Source organism: Gavialis gangeticus, unplaced genomic scaffold, assembly GCF_001723915.1.
Source record: "Gavialis gangeticus isolate Ggan-Ray unplaced genomic scaffold, GavGan_comp1, whole genome shotgun sequence".
NCBI classification, from domain to species: domain Eukaryota; kingdom Metazoa; phylum Chordata; order Crocodylia; family Gavialidae; genus Gavialis; species Gavialis gangeticus.
The window spans coordinates 40,563,343-40,580,467 of NW_017728993.1; the positions used below are offsets into that span (position 1 = coordinate 40,563,343).

At 46.2% G+C, this 17,125-nt stretch overlaps 1 protein-coding gene across 1 annotated transcript in view; it reads left to right on the top strand.

Moving 5' to 3' along the window:
- The first annotated feature begins 307 nt into the window (after window positions 1-307).
- Window positions 308-17,125, top strand: part of EPHX4 (epoxide hydrolase 4) — a 49,755-nt gene continuing 32,937 nt past the window's right edge. Inside the window, exons 1-3 of the mRNA XM_019501603.1 lie at window positions 308-2,084; window positions 5,898-5,983; window positions 14,930-15,087. Coding sequence (XP_019357148.1) covers window positions 1,842-2,084; window positions 5,898-5,983; window positions 14,930-15,087 — 487 coding nt within the window. The 5' untranslated portion in view covers window positions 308-1,841. The remainder of the gene's footprint in view (window positions 2,085-5,897; window positions 5,984-14,929; window positions 15,088-17,125) is intronic.

The window sequence follows — 17,125 nt, forward strand, 5'->3', positions numbered from 1 at the left end:
CACAGAGGATCCAGTGAACACATATACGCAATCAGATTGCAACTATTCATTCAAGAAAAGGAATAAATAATCATAGTTACTTTTTTAAATGAAACATCTTATGAAATTAAACACTCACTATTTGTAATGCATTTCAAAACCTCTCTGTACATCTATAAAGAAAGTTTGGGCAATACAAGAGACAATAAGATAAACACAACAATGGGTCACACAGCCTCAGAATATTCAATGCCAGATTTTTACTATTATTTTTATTCATCATGTACAATCATTATTAATTTTTAAATTAATTTAAAATTAGAATATATTTATTTGCAGGAATGTACTTGGAGCATCGGTATCACCCACACAGAAACCATATGAAAGACTCTAAGTATGCACAGAAGTAGTGATTCTCTTAATGAAAGATTTGCATAATAACTTTGAGGCATATTTCTAATGAAGCCAGAGCATAAATAAATGAAGACTTTTGTCAATGCAAACTGAAAAATTATTTAATGTTCTTTCAATGTCAGTCAGTGATGAGATAGTTATATCTATCACCATGAAAGTGAGTAACTATATAAGACAAATAGATTAATGTACCTTTCATCTTTTTCACTAATGCCCCAGACTGGAATTTTTGTAAAAAATGAGAAATTTGCAAATGAATCTTTTCAATACATATTGCATTAACTAACACTTAGGATCTCAGTGTAGCTCTCCTCATTGTGAAATCACCTGTACATTAGTTTATACTGATTTTCAAGAGAGCATGGAAGACTACTACAACCACATTAAGGGCAAAAAAGAAGGCTTAATGGTAAGAAACAGAAATTTGTGGTATTTAAACACCATGTGTTTGAGCAGAAAAGGAAACAGAAAATGACTATCCACTAGCAACAAATAAACATGATTGAATAATCTGGGTTAGGTACTGGTATGTAAAATTTCTACTCTAATGAATATTTTACTTATAGTTTATAGTCATATCCTGATTACAGGTCGTATCTAGTGAGAAAGTCAAACTTGCATGGAGCAATTCTATCAAAAACCAATTGTGTTATTTCATGAGTTAATTGGAATAACATTTTGCATAATTGCACCTCTCCCATCACTTTTTTAGCTTCTGTTTTTCAGAGGTAATGTCTGGCACCCTCAAGAGGCGGGTGCATGGGGTCCTGCCCCCTGGAGGGCCACTGTGAAGACATCGTCAAGAATAAGTGCACCTGCAGAGAGCGAAGTTGTGATCTTTTAAAGAACAAGTGTCTATTGCAATGCACGTATGTCTCTGTAACTTGGCTCACGGTGTCATCATTTTAATATACATATTTAGGATTTGCTGAACCGATGCAGTTGAAATGCAAGCAATTAATATTTATAGAAGTGATATGTTCATGCTTATGTAAGGGGAGAGACAAAACGTAAGGGAGGCGATTCCTTTTTTTTTAATGGCTTTTAATTCCCGTTGAAAGAGGAAGTGATAAGGTGCTCGTGCTTACACCTGCTGTTAGAAGACGAGGACGTGACTGCAGTTGATGACACGACTTTCATGATGTGCGTGCCCGTGTTGTACGGCGCGGGGCAGGGAGCAGTGCCGGGGGAGGGGGGAGCCCTCTGCCAGGACGGGGCGCCCCGGCCCAGGGGGTGGGCGGAGGCAGGAGGGCAAGGTGCGGGGTGCATTTCTGGGCTGCCCCGGCTGGCTCCCTGCAGCTGGCGCGAGGCAGACGTGCTGCCTCTCCCGGCTGGGCTGGTCTCCATGCCTCCATTCACGCGGCTGCTCTCCCTGCTGGCGGAGCCCGTCTCCTCGGCACTGACGGGGAGGGAGGCTGGCGAGAGGCAGCTGCCGCCGCCGCCGCCGCATGGCGAGACCCGGGGAGCCTCCGGGGCGGATCCGCGGCAGGTTCATGGTGCCGCTCAGGGCTCTGCTCTTCTGGGCGCTGGTCTATAGCTACTGCGGGCTCTGCGCCTGCCTCGAGCTGCTGAAACTTTTGTGGAGCATCGGCAGGAGGCCGGGCAAGACCTTCCAGTGGGTCACCCGCGAGACCCCCCCCGCCTGCCTCAATGACCCGTCCCTGGGCACCCACTGCTACGTGCGCATCAAGGTAAGGGCGCGGGGCAGGGCGGCGGCCGGCAAGGGCCCCCGCCCGCCCGGATGACTTGCCATGTCCGCCTGCGGGGCGGGAGCCCCTCGCGAGCTGGGCGGCGGCGCTGCCGTGCTCGGCCCTCGGGGCCCCGGGGACACCCGCACCCGGCCGCGGTGACCGGCTGCCTCCCTCCCTCCCGCGCCCGGCTCCGTGCGCATCACAAAGATGGGGCTTGCGAGCAGCGATCCATTTTGAAACGCTCACGGTCTCGCCGAGCAGCTTCCCCCTCGCCGCCGCCGCCGCTCGTTGCCGGCCCAGGGCTTGGCTTCGCGAGCGCCGGATCCTTGCGGGTCACCTTCGTCCTCCGCGCCAGCGGCTCGACCTTAGCGGCATCGGCTCCGCTCAGGCCGGGGATGGCCTGACTCCCTCCCCGCAGCAGGAGCCGCCGGAAACCCCGTGCCAATAACCCAGGGCGGCTGAGCCAGGGGACGTGGCGTGTGTCCTAGAGCAGTGCTTCTCAAAGTGGTGGTCACGAGCCACCGGTCGCCGGTCCGCAGCGAGTTGCCAGGAAAGAAAGACGTACATTTTCAGAAGCAAAACATTGATACGTCATAGCGCCACAGTTCCTACGTTCCAGCACCCCAGGTGACGTCACGTCGTGCGAAGTGAGGAAAGAGAGAGAAACGGCCGGTCGTGCATTTGTGTAGCGCTGTTACACGCAGCTGCTGCCACCGGCTGAACCGGGCACCGGTCCCTGGCCCACTGGAAAAAAATTGCCGGTCCGCCACACCAGCTAGTTTGAGAAGCACTGCCCTAGAGGGCATTAACAACCAGCTCGCTCCGCTGCTGGTAATTACTCTCAGGAAGCCCCGGGGACCAGGGGAAATGCGAGGTGGCGCTCCCCATGCTTCTGGGGCTGCCAGATGCGAGGAGGCTGAGTCCTGCACCAGGCATGAACTGCGCGCACCTTCCTGAGGTGACCGCGGTCCTCACCTGGGGCTGAGCTGCCTCTCACCTTGGTGGGAGCAGCAGCTCCCATGTTGGTAAGAACAGGATGGGGTTTTGAAGAGCAAAGTTGTCTGGGTTGGAGATGTCTTGAGCCTCCAGACTAGGTTGCCCACCTGCTGACTGACTCACGAGTGACTGGAGGCTTCTGAATCTGGGGGGGCACCCGCAGAAGCCACCGACCCTGTCGGGGGGGGCACCAGCCCTACCAACAGCATCAGTGTCGGCCGTTGGGGGGGCATGTGCAGCCCCACGCACCCCCTACCAGTCGCCTCTGGGCCGACTGAATTCCTTCTGCTGGATTCTGAAGATGGAAGATGTCCTGCCTCCCACAAAAAATAACCTGATTTGCCTCCAACAAACAAGGCTGCTGCTGCTTGGTGCTAGCCTGCAGGGCTGCAGAGTGTGCCCTGACTTTAAATGAAGTGAGGTCTGGACAGGGTTGAGCTGGGATTGCACCATCCTACCATTTGGAAGCCAGATCTGAGTTCAGATGGTGGTGGCTCTTTTGCCTAAGTTACAAGATTGCAGGGCTCCCAGTGTTGTCCTAACAGCTAGTCTTCCATTCCTGTCTCTTGCTTTCTCATCCTTTTATCCTGTCATTTTTCTTAGTTTCTATCAGATCTTTCTCCATGACTCTTTCCAATATTCTGTTTTTTACTGTCATCCTTCACTGTTCATGTAGTAGCACCTCAAGTCCCAGTCATAGGACTGGCCAAAAGGCACCTTTGTGCCAAAGACATTGCAACTTAAGACCTATTTCCCTTGTACTGCTGTCATATTTCTGGTGACTCTTCTACCTGTGGTCCCCTACTCTAATAACTACACTAAATGAAGTGACATTGGCTGCAGTGAGGAAAGCATATATATAGTACATTTTAAGGTTTTTGTCAAAACAATATAAACACTATATTTTCTTGACCTTTTCATTAATTGCTGATGGACTGTTGAAAGTAGTGCTGGCGATAAGCATTCAGAAACTGTAATCTCCCAACCTGGTGAAATAGAATTTCAGCCTCAGTATTTGTTTCACTAAGTACCAGGTATTAATAAAACATAAGCAATAACTCTGTAGAGTCCATGGGGAACCTATGTGCAAGGTGCAAGGTGCAACTGCTGTTTTTCATAAGAAAATTTTGACAGAGATAATGAGTCAACAATATATAGTAAAAGAGTAGGCACTACTCTGTGTTATAAACCAATTTATAAATTCAATTGTATGCATTCAGTTTGCTAGTGGATCCATTTAATTGATCCCTGCAGAGAAAAATCACCTGATAGAAAAACTTTCAAATTTACATCTTGCCTACACTGTAAGAGATGGTCTGGACCCTCCAAAACAGACATTACTTTCCTTTACATCTCCCTACTAAGTGCTAGAGCTGCCCCTGTGCAGGATCTTCAGCATTAACAGGGCTTGAATAGCCATTTTGACACCACAACAAGATAGGATCAGGACACCCAGGATGCTCCAGAGAAACTGAAGGATATAAGTGTGATAATGGTCATGACAGAGTAGACAAGCAGAGTGTCTGCTGATGGGGGGAATCTGTTGACAGGAATCAACAGAACAGCCTTGGGGCTCCCAGTTATGCAGACTGGGGAGGGAACAGCTAAGTAACTTTGGGGTGCACACTGGACCGAGGACAAAGAGATTACTTAACCCTTTAGAAGGGGCAGAGAACCTCTGGCTGGGTGTACTCTTCCCCAGTAAATGTTTTTATGGAAGAAGAGCTACCTATTTTGCTGGTCACAACTTTGCACTTATTCTGCCCAATAATGAGACCAAGTCCCTCTGCCAGGAAATGAACTGAGAGCTATCTCATGGAATCAGGGGCATGGACCACCAAGGGGTTCAGGGACTGAAATGCCAGGGTCTCCTGAGCCTAAGCAAGTACTCCCCTGGGGCACTCCATGACAAGCATCTTTTTGCATCTACTACTAAACTGATTTCTTGGGTGAAGACCATACAAGCTCAGGGGCAATATCCAGGCCATATTATTCAGTTCTATAACTATAAACTTTTGGACATGTCTAGTCTATTGTTGAGCATGATGTTTTCCTCATTAAGCAGGCAGGAATCCAAACAAATCTACTGGATCTTCATTTCAGTCTTTTTAAATTCTACTAACCCTGACCTTCAGCTAGCGTAAGTCAGCAAAACTCCATTATGTCAACTGAGAATGGCTCTGCTTCTGGCAAAATAACAACAAGTAACTTGCCTATTGATAATTTTCATCATGATAATGAATGATTGAAGCTTATTTCTCAGAAGGCTCATGGCCCCAATCAATAAGAGTGAATGCAGACAGGGTTGGAAGAAGACAGTTAATTAATCTTATTTTCTGTCCCTCTGAATAACATCTTTATGGACCTCCAACTTTTAAAGGTAAAAATAAACATGCTTTAAACCACATCCATGCAGGAGAGGCAGAAATACCTGATTTTTAACAACCTTAATTTGTATCACGTTTGATTTAAAACATTCCATTTGGTCTGTCAGCTGTACACCAGATTGCAACGTGAGACAGTTCTAATTAGCTAAGAATAGCCTCATCTAACTGACAAGACTGACAGTAGAATGTACTCTTGGTATTGACTGAAAGCCTTCCCATTTAGTCACTGTTTGGCATCCTGTGGGAGATTAATGGGTGATGGTTCCTAGCAAATTCCACATGCCCTGTTACCATCTCAGGTGGCATATTAGTTGGAAATATTATCAGAGTGCAATGCCTGAATAGGCAGAGAAGTAACACCACTTAAATCCCAATTTCAGCAACATTGTACAGCAATACAAACAGAACACTTCTTTTCTTTTCTTTCCAGGATTCAGGGTTAAGATTCCACTACGTAGCTGCAGGAGAAAGGGGCAAACCGCTCATGTTACTGCTTCATGGCTTTCCAGAATTCTGGTAAAACTCACTTCTTGCTGTCCTTTTGTAAGATTTAGTTGCTCACTCTTACGATACTTACATCCTCTGATATTTTCCATAACTATGTTCAAGTATCCTGGTAAAGCTAAGTTTTAGAACAGGACAAACCATCACATTTGATTATGGTCTTTTTTAATTGCATCATTTTTTTCTAATTGCACCAACCGCAACATAATTCGAGGGGTTGTTACAAACCAACATACCAACATACCAAATCTCCTGCTTCTATTCAAGATCAGAAAATATTTCTTGAAGTGTATATCGTTTTCATGGTAGTGTTACAGTGAAATCGTAGCCATAATGGTCCTGGAATTATGTGGGAAGCAAGGATTTTTTTTAGTGTGATGTCTTTCATTGGACCAACTGCATAGATCCAACGCAAGCTTTCAAATACAAGACATTCTTCAAAGACAGGGCCCATAATTAGTTCACCAGAAGACAAATGATGGTACCTATAATAAATGACTATGCCTAGTGGATCAAAGTTAAACAAACCTTAAACACTTGCTCAGAATAATTGTTGTGATTGTTTTGGCTGTAAAATTTAATCCATGGCTGCCAAATTTAACAAGCGAAGTATCGTTTGTTCAGTATTTAGAGAAATTGCATTCAAGGAACAAATAGGTTATACAGGATGTGATAATTCAATAAACGGTTGTCTTTCCTTCTAAACCACAGATTTTAGCTTGTTTAGGTTCACTAGTGGAGACTTGCTGTTCAAGTGAGACATAAAGGGGTCTTGAGCACTTCTAATAATGACACCCCCAATGACTCCTTTTCCGAACTTTGAGGTGCTATTCTTATTGTTGTGAACAGATTTCATTTACACTGGTATTTATATTATATTGATATTTTAAAGTTCTGAGCTGTCAAACTGACTAGAGTGCTTAGAAATGTTTTACTGCCAACATACCTTCATCATAACTGAACTAATGAATCTGAATATTTTAAAAGAAAGATGGTAATGATTCCTAAATAGAGAAGATCAAATTGTGCTCAGTTTATGTCCATGATGGGCTGACATAGGCAACCAATCTCAGATTTACCCAACATCTACAATATTTTATAACTATTGAAGGCATAGAGGCTGCTGGTGAAAGCATGAGCAATTTTTCTCATTAAAATATTAATTTTAAAAAACAGATTGTTTTAATAATATCTTGCTAATTAATTGGGTAAGGAAATATAAATATAGATTAAAATCTGCCAGTTGGTTGTTAACTATCTTTTTTTTCATATTCTAGTCTAATAAGATATTTTAGATGACAGATTTTATCTAAATAACAACCCTGTTCTGTGTGCATGTGTTGTGTTTCTTCTTTAATTCAGACTTTCTGCTAATGTAATAGTACGAATAATCTACTAAATTTATAATACTGATATAATTTAGAAAATCATGCTTATGTTCCACTTAAAGCATCTAGTATTATTTTTAAAGAAAATTAGACAAGATTCCAAAATTTACTAAATTGATTGTTTGTCATAGCTTTAGCCTCATTCAGTACCTGACAGTTCAAATGGAATACAATATTAAGCATGAAAAGTGCTGTTTGAGATGTATAAGAATAAAATATGCATGCTAAAAAAATTAGGGTTGTCATAACACTGAAGGATTCTTATGTATAGACCAAGATTCTGTGTTTAAAATGCTGAATAAAATAACTGCAATTTTAGAGCTGTTTAAGGCAGCAGTGAACCTATACTGTTTGGATAGTAAAAGCAATAGGAGTGATTCCATAACTGGGAAACTTAATTACAAAATCTAACTTTTAATGTCTCAAGGTTATACCTAGGACAAACTATATAACAAGCCAGGACTGACCTTAGTGAGCAACTGAGCATGTATAAAAACAAAAATCAGTCAATTACTATATAAAAAGCACCACAGGCATTAAGTGCCTTATATGCAAAGGAATTTTTAAATCAATAAAAATGTTATGAGAAGCCAATATAAAGACTTTAAAGTGAAGATAATATGTTGTGACAGCTGAGTGCCTGTAAGAAGGTATCTAAGCTGCTGAATTTTGTATAAGCTGCCTTCCCAAAATAACACAATCAGAAAATCCCCAAAATAAGTTACAATTACTTAGCCTTGAGAAAAACACAGGCATTTACCAACATTTCCAAATCGTTCATGCAAAACAGAGGTCAGGTTAGATATACTTCATACATAGTAAGAAGGTGTTCTACGAAATGTACAGAATTCTCTGAGGTCAAAGGCAGAATACCCTCACTGGAAGGCCCAGGCCTCAGATCTGCTACTTTTGATGGTCTGCTAAGGTTAGAATTTGGTAAGCTTCTGGGTGCAGTGCAAGCACTAACTGTTCAGTCAAGCTTTTAATTGATTGATGGACCCTTGTGACAGCAGGATGTGGGCATAGAAAGTGGGCATATTCTTAAAAAAGAAAATGTTTGCTATGCCGTTACTTTTTCTTTGTGAAGTATTTCTCATAGCTCCTACAGTTACCATGGTAAACTTAACTCATGAGGCAGTGTATACTGATTTTTTAAAATTCATTATTAGAGAACTACATTACTTAAATCTTTTACTTCCATTAAAGTAAAGGCAGTCACATAGAAAGGTGATAAATCCCATATTTATATAACTAAAATTTTCTTTGCTTAATCCAGTGCCAGTGTAATGGCCATATTGTATGCAGAACCCCTTACTGGTTCATGCTAGACTTGATGCAGAAAAGGCCAGGGTCTGATGTAAAATATTATTTGCAGTTTGGCAGAATTTTCAGGAATCTCCCTTACGGTATTTGACTACCCAAATGCTTCATTCATGTTGTTTACTTGAAATTGTTGCAGCAAAACTTGACTCTTAGCACAGAACAGTTCATCAAATGTTATCCATGGTTACAATGATCACGTTATTTTTCATGTCCTCTTAAATTGTGTCCTAATGGGGCCCAGTTCTTCATGGGGCTGTGCACCTCCTAGACAGCGTTGAAGAGCCTCAAAATTAAATTCAAAATGAGTTTAGGGAAAGTAGCACTTTGCAGGATCAAGGCCTTTACCTTTTGTGATTTTAGCTTTCCCCATTTTTATGCAGTCACAAACAACTATTGCTAAAATCAAGAATAATCTCTACCTCTAGATTATTACTAAACTCATCTTTATTCTGGATTTCCTTTAGGTGATTTCTACCTTTATAAATAGAAGCATAAACACTGAAATTCTGTGTTCAGTACTGATCCAGTGATAGCTGTTATTCTTTGTTATTTTAGGATTAGACTGAGTAATACATTGATGATGAACCATAGCATATTAGTTGATCAGATTAATTTGTTACATTCTTTATTATCCTTTACTTCACTTAGTGGATGGGTTACACATTTTTTTCCCTGAAAAGAAAAAACAAGTGTGTTTATCTTGTCATCTGAAGTCTTGGTTTCCATTCTATCCAAACCCTATTTGGCATATGAACAAGGCAAGGAGGAGAGATGACTTTGTTTTAATTCACACTGAGGTGAAATAGTACCAGAACATGGGATGTGCAACCTCAAGGCTTCTCTAACTTACATGGAACCACTGCAGAAGCTAGAAATGACTGAAAACATCCGGAGTCAGGTCAACCATTGTTCAATTATGTTTCTTGTGTTGTGGGCTTCAATAGGTTGGAAAGGTAGAACTATTACACCAACTCATCTCCACTCAGAGATTTCCCTTCTAATAGTAGAATTCCTACCCAGACAAAACCATCAAGCTAAAGCCTAAAGAACTAAATCTTATTTTACCTTTGCACACCCAAGTGGCACTTTCATAACTGTGCCATTTTTTCAGGGGTATAGGTTTAGCCATGTTGGTCTAAGGACATGGGCAGACAAAGTTCTTTGGGTAAATCTGATATCTTTTATTAGACCAAATGAAATAGTTGGAAAAATTCTTCTTTGCAAGCTTTCGGGTATAAATACCCTTCATCAGGCGAAGGAAGCATCCGCAGTTGGTCCGTGCTCTTTCTGGATGATACCATTCAGAAAGAGCACAGACCAACTGACATTTATTGACACTTACACACACAGTTTGGGATTCATGAGCATGGTAAGAAGGCTGCACTGCAGCTACAGAAGTGCCTAAGTGAAACAGAATTGCCCAGACCTGAGCATAATGCTGAGTAAGTCCCAAAAATTTAGTTGCCAAAAAAACCTCACCAGTAGAGGACCCTTCTGTCTCTTAACTCAATGGTCTAGTTACATCATTAGGATATTGCCCAAGGAGCAGGGCACCTATGGACTGGGCCAGGGGTTTTCGACCTTTTTGAATCATTGTACCCCTCGGCAGCTGGACATGGAGCAGTGTACTCCTGGCTGCTGAGCGGGGAAAGGAGGGTTGGAGAGGAATGGTGTGCAGCCAGATGCCAAGTTGGTGGGGAGGGGGGCATGGCGGCAGCTGCCACATGTGAGCTTCATCTGCCCTCTGCATCCAGCTGGGTGGGCAGTGCCTGCAGCAGTGCTGGATAGTGCATGGCAGAGCTCCATCCCCGCCTACCCTGCACGGCCTTCTCAAGTACCCCCAGGGGTACATGTACAACCCCTGGCCTAGGTTCCCCTCAGCCTGAGATTGTTTAAACATACATCTCCTTCTCAGCACAGCTAGTCCAGGAGAAGAAGCACAAGTCAGAGGGAATATAGTTAAGTGCCCTAGTGTACATGTCTACACATGCATTTATTCCAGCCTAGATTTACTTTGCACTAGTTTACTGCACAGTAAGCATTTTTGGGTAGCTATCTACATGGGCAGAAATTAGGGAGAAAATTTGTTGCCAGGTCCCTGCAGCCCGGCAATGCACCCTTGTGGCCAGGCTCTGGCTGCAGCTGCCAGCACCCAGCAGCCATATTTAGAAGCCAGTCCCACTCTCTGCTCTCTGGGCAGTCCCTTTCCTGCCTTGAAGCAGTGTGCCCAGCTTAGGGGCAGCATACAGAAGCTCCTTTCCTGCCCACTCTGCCTCCTGACGCCATGACTGCTCCAGCCCCTGCCATTAGCAGTGACAGCCAATACCCTGTGCTCCTGCTGGCCATGGTGCTGACCCTGCTGGTCCCAGCAGGCACCCCCACCCAGGTCCCAGGAGAGCCATGTACCCAGTGCACCAGGTGTGGGAGGACCTGGCCAACCACCTCTTCCTGCACTGCCCACTCTAGCCTGCCTGCACTGCTGCCCACAGACTCCCCTCTCCCCACCCCCATCATGGTCACTGTAGACACACATCAGAAGAACAAGTCTTTATTTCCCTCAGAAACAACAGACCCCCCTCCCTCCCCAACACACACAGCCCCTCCACCACCCACCCTAACCCCCAACAATAAAAAACCCTCTTCCTGCTGGAAGCTATATACAAGGTGCGTTTTTTGTGGAGTCCTGGAGTGGGGAGCTGCAGGATGGGGTACCTAGGGGGCAGGCAGCCAGCACCACTCCGGCCTCTGGCCATTCCCCCCATGGGTCTGTACACTGCAGTGACTGCAGCAGGCAGGAGGCTGGTCCAGAGGCGACAGTACGTGATGCTCTGCCAAAGTGGGTGGCTTCCCCTCCAGCTGGCAGGGTCCAGGCCCAGCAGGGGTTGGACTTGATGATTCTTTGAGGTCCCTTCCGACCCTAGCATCTATGAATCTATGACGCATCCGGTCCTGGCACTGCTCCAGGCATCTCTGGCTCCATGCCTGCATAGGGCTGGGTTGAGCAGTGAGCCTGGGGCAAGGGCTGGGCCAGGAGCTCCTGGAGGTGGGAGGGGGCAGAGGACCTCCTCCCAAGCCCAGGAAGGGGTATGCTATGGGGCAGTGGGTGACTGCTAGGGGGCCTGTGGGACCATAGCTGGGGCCTAGGCAGCAGCAGTCACAAACGAGGCCACTAGGCCCAGGAGTATTCAGGGTCCAATGATAGTTGTCTGTGGCCTGCATGGCCTGGCCCAGGATGGTATTTTGCACCTGCAGGACCTCAATATACTCCCATTACAGGTCCAGGAGCTCAGCCCGGAAAACCTCCTCCCAGGCAATGTCCTCCCTCCGCCACCTGGCCTGGTAGGCCAAGTCCTCCTCCCGCCATCTCTCCTCCTAGGCCAAATCCTCCTCCCACTAGCCCCTGGCGGTCTCCTCCAGCTCCTGAGCCATCACCACCAGCTCTTGGAGGAGGAGAGCCCTGTCCATGATGCACCTCTGGTACAACCAGTGCATCCAGAGGGCCCCAGGGGTGAGCAGCATCTTCCCTGAGCCAGCATCCCCATTGGTGCCTGTGGCTTCTCCCGTGTGCAGATGCTGTACCTGCAGAGCCATGAGACAGAAGCTTGTTGTGAGTTTGCAATATTTCAGAGATAAGATGCTCTGCATGAGGGGCTGTGCACTGCCCAGTCTCAGATCCGGGGTCAGCTGTGCATGGGTGCCCAGGGACCATGGTAAGTCAGGCAGGTAGGCCAGGGCCTAGGCAGCCGCTGGCCAAGCCCTCCATCCTTGCATGCTCCCCTGGGGCTGGTGGCCCACTGGGTGCTGGACACAGGCAGCCTGCCTCCCCAGCTCCATTCCCAGGGCAGGAGAGGCCAATTTTCTGGTAGCACCTGCTGCTGGGGCTCCAGACTCTGTTCCTGTCCCCCTCTTCCAGGCCACCTGTTCTGCTGTGCTGTTGCCCAGCCCACAGCACCTGGGCTCAGGAAACTCGGGGCTCCTGGACAACTGGGACAAGGAGCTGGCCATTCCACAGCTCTCCCTGCTAAGGGCCTCTCTATGGAGGCTCCCCAGAGCCAACCCCCCTGCCACGCTGCTGCTGCGCCCCAAGCATGCCTCTGCTGCGTGTGCCCCAAACAGCGCACAATGAGCTGTTTGTGCAGGCCAAGGGGTGCCCCGCCCACTCCATCCTGCTGCAGCTGATCTTTATGGTGTGGTATGGCCTGTTCCTGCCTAGCTGCGGGAACATGAGCTGTTAAGGGTGGGGGGGAGAGGAGGAGGAACCCAGGGTCAGGGATGTGCAGGCAAGCCAGGGAGGGATGCGGGGGCTGGGGGAGGGAGGGTCCTTCCCCACAAATCAGGGCTTACCATGTATCCAGAGCTGGCACAGCTAGCAGCTCAGCACAGTCCTTGCAGCAGATGAAGGCATCTGGTGGCATCCGGTGTCCTCAGCCCATAGGTCACAGCATGCAGGTGCCTGGCCAGGGGCTCCACCTAGGGAGGGGTTGGCATTGCTGACGGTTAGCAGTGACACGGCCAGTGGCTCCTTGTAGCTGACCCTGGGGCTGCACAGCTGCCAAGGCAGGTGCTGACCAGGGCTCCCTGAGCTGCTGGTGAAGTGAGCAGGTGGGGAGCTGGGCAAGACAGAATGCTGAATACCCGAGTGTCCCTCTGGCAACACATCGCTGGTGGTTCTGGGGTGGGGTGGGGTGGGGGCTTGGGAGACCGCCCATGCTAGTATAAAACCACACAGTTGCACCCTGAGTCCTGGGGTACCAGAACAGAGGTCAGCTGCCACATAAAGGGCATAGTCTTGTAGGCACAGCTGGACCAACAATTGTGTTTAGTCACAGCCACCCACTGTGCCCACAAGCACTGCCACACCGATCAGTTGTTCCCTCGCTCCTGCATCCTGCCCAACAGGGCCTCAAATGTGGGTGTCAGAGCTCCCACCCTGCTCAATCTGGTGCAGCACCTCCATGTCATCCCAGAGTGCCACAAGGTCACCAACCTCCTCCTGGCCCCAGTTGACGCCCTGGGTGTAGGGCAAGGACATGTGCACATGGGAAGTGTCAGGTCTGGATGGGAAGGAGGATGCCATCCTGGGTCCCATGCCAGCTCTCTGGGCCCCCATGTGGCTGTCCCTCTGTTGCTGGCCTTGGACAGCTGCCAGCAGCACACAGTGCAGGGGCATGGCAAGAGACTGACAGCTGTAAGGCAGAGGCTATGCCCCATAGCACCTGCAGGCACAGGGCAGGCTGCTGGGAGTGTGCAGCAGGGAGGTGGTGCTGGCCCTGTTGCCAGAGAGAGCCTGCAGGCAGCCCTGGGGAGATGACAGGGCTGCACCTACCTGCCCAAAGCACTGCTGGGGTGGTGGGAAGCAGGCACAGCAGGACTGTGGCCTGCCCAGGGGGACACACAGCACCTGTAGTGCCCTCAGGCTCCCTGGTGCATGTGCCCCAGGGCACAAAACATTCACAGGCTTTTATAGCCTGCAGACAGGGGCTGCCATAAAGGCAGCCCAGCCCTAGAACAGGAGAGGCTCCTATGCTTTAGCACCCTAGTGGCTGGGCAGACCAAGCAGCAAATTTGCTGCCGGGTCACATCTATACATGAGTTACTGCTCAGTTACTAATCGCACTTAAATGTGCTACCTGCATTTTACTGTGCAGTAAGCATGCACATGTGTAGATGTGCACTTACCACACAATAAACTAGGCAGCTGCACAGTAAAATGTCTTATGTAGATGCACCCAGTAGGGAAAAGACCAGGCTATAACCTAGCCCCCACACATCTGTTTATTCAGATTATCTCACTGTTTTATACAATGATTATTAAAAGCAAGTTACAGCATTCCAGTTGCAGGAAGGGGGAAGAGCACACTAAACTGTGGCCTGGTGGCGTGAGCACTTTACAGGAAAGTAGGCTATGCAGATTCAAAACCTCTCTAGGTGAGGGGGCCTAGAACCCAGGTATTCTGCTCCCTGGATAAGTTTCCTAGTTAGTGCATTAGTGAGCTAAAAGGTGGAAACTCCTCCTCTGATGCATATGCTCCCAAATGTTCCTGTGCTACCACAAGGAATCCAAACAGAATCCAAACTGCATAAGTGCCAAAAATTCCTGTCACACAACTATGTAAAAGGCACTTATACAAGTAAAAGTAAATATGATTTAGCCTATTCAGGCTGTAGTGTTACAAAAACTGAACCTATAACAGTTGCAGCATTATATCATTTAGCCTTTTAACTACAGCTTTTTCCCCTTTATTAGGTATTCATGGCGTCATCAATTGCGAGAATTTAAAAGTGAATATCGAGTTGTGGCACTGGACTTGAGAGGCTATGGAGAAACAGATGCTCCTTCTCACAAAGAAAATTACAAGTTAGATTGCCTAATTACAGATATAAAGGACATTTTGGAATCTCTAGGTAAGTTAGCACAAGCCAAACTGCCGAATTTATTGAAGATATATGAATAGCTTTCCTGTGAATTACAAAAAAACTTTTCCAAAGTATTTGTTTTAATGCATACATTCACAAAGCTGAGGGTAGTCTTGATGTAAATTTGTTTTGACTTAATCCATATTAACACTTGAACAACATGAAAAAAATTGTATTCAAGCCAAATGCATAGACAATATACAAAATTGTTTTTCCATCAAATAAAGCCCTATAAATATCTCTTGTTTTTCCATAAAGCCCTATAAATATCTCCTGTTTTTCCATAAAGCCCTATAAATATCTCTTTCTCCAATCCAGCATTGGAATTCAGGAGCAAAACCTCTCTGTGTTCCACTGAAGTCTATGCAGGATTAGGGTTTTCAAAAGTGTAGGATTAGGGTTTTAAGGTTCAGTCACACTTGCAGAGTCTTAGTTCTCAAAGAAATAACTCAGAACAATGTGGCAAGCTTTTCTGGCATCCATAAAGTAAAATTTGTGTGCTTTACACTATATGACAGTAGTATGAGCACTGCATGGTGTTGCTAAAAAGAGAAAAAAAGGAAACAGCTCACTAAATATTACAGCATGTTCTCAATTGTTAACATGCATCTGTGTTTACTGGGCCCTTAATGCAAGGGTGCACATGGTCTGGCTTGCCTAGTCATAAGGAGAAGCAAGTGATAAATAGTGGCCTGCCTTTTCTTACACTAGCTACACTAGTAGCAGCACTCACGGGGATGTAAGCCCTGCACAATTCCTATGAATACCCTATACCAGTAGCTCTCAACATTTTCAGACTTGAGGCACACCTTTGTTCAATTCCAGGCACCCCCACCCCCCAACTCTTGTGAATTTAGCAACATCCCATTTTAAAGCTATTTTATTTATTACTATTGTGATAAATTGTATAAACCCCTGCAGAAGGGCTTGGGTAGTGGAGGCAGGGCAGCAGCCAAGCAGCAGGGACTAGCTCAAGTCTGCACTTTTCTCCCTGCACCTGCTTACTGCCTCATACCTCAGGGCACCCTTCAAAAGATCTGTTGGCACACTACAGTGCCCTGGTACCCTAGTTGAGACTCACAGCTGTATACAGCAAAAAGGTGGCTGTGCTGCATATAGACACAGCAAAAGATACTTGCCCTCGAGGAGATTCTCTGAGTCACAATCAGTCTCTCTTGCTGGGTACTCAAGTGGCAGTCAAAACAAATTTTTATTTCTTATGCTGGGCAAACTATAAAGTTACAATCTAGCCCTCAGGTTTGAACTAAGAGCTGCCCTGGACATTTTGAACTTCAGCAAGAGATTGGACATGCAACCCACAAACTGTGTTTGCATTTTCCAATTTGTGCTATCTTTATTAATCTCCAAGGTAAAAAGCCATAGTTTTGTTTGCTGAAGTGCTCTAACAAGCAGCCCCTCTCCATAGGGATTTAAAGCCTTCAGGAAAAAGTGACTCCTGACATTTGTCTCCTAAGTTTGTTCTCACCCCAAAGGTGAACTAGTTTGGAAAGTCTCACTAAGAAGTGGCCAAACATTTTTATCAAAGAGTGGTTCAAAGACATGCATCATATTTGGCAACTGGGGGAGAGATGTCATTCTAATAGCACAGAATAGCAAAATAGTTTAGATTTTACATATCTGACTTGGCATATAGGTTCACTATTGTAATTCTCAGTGAGGAATAAGGACTCTGCAATGTATAAGAGCACTGGTTAAGGAATAAAGGGTGGAATTTCTGAAAGCTCAGTTTAAAATTTGACTCTGCTCACACTGAAGTCAATAGTGAAATTCCACTTGGCATAATCAGGTCAATGCTGAGTACTTATAGATTCATAGATTAAGGGTCGGAAGGGACCTAGTAGATCTTCTAGCCCGACCCCCCGCCAGGGCGGGAGAACAACAAAAAACCCCAAAAAGAGAAACGGGACTCGAATGAGTCCAGCCAGGTAGGCATCCAGCCTCTTCTTAAAGACCCCCAGGGTAGGGGCCAGCACCACTTCCCTTGGAAGTTGGTTCCAGCTCCTAG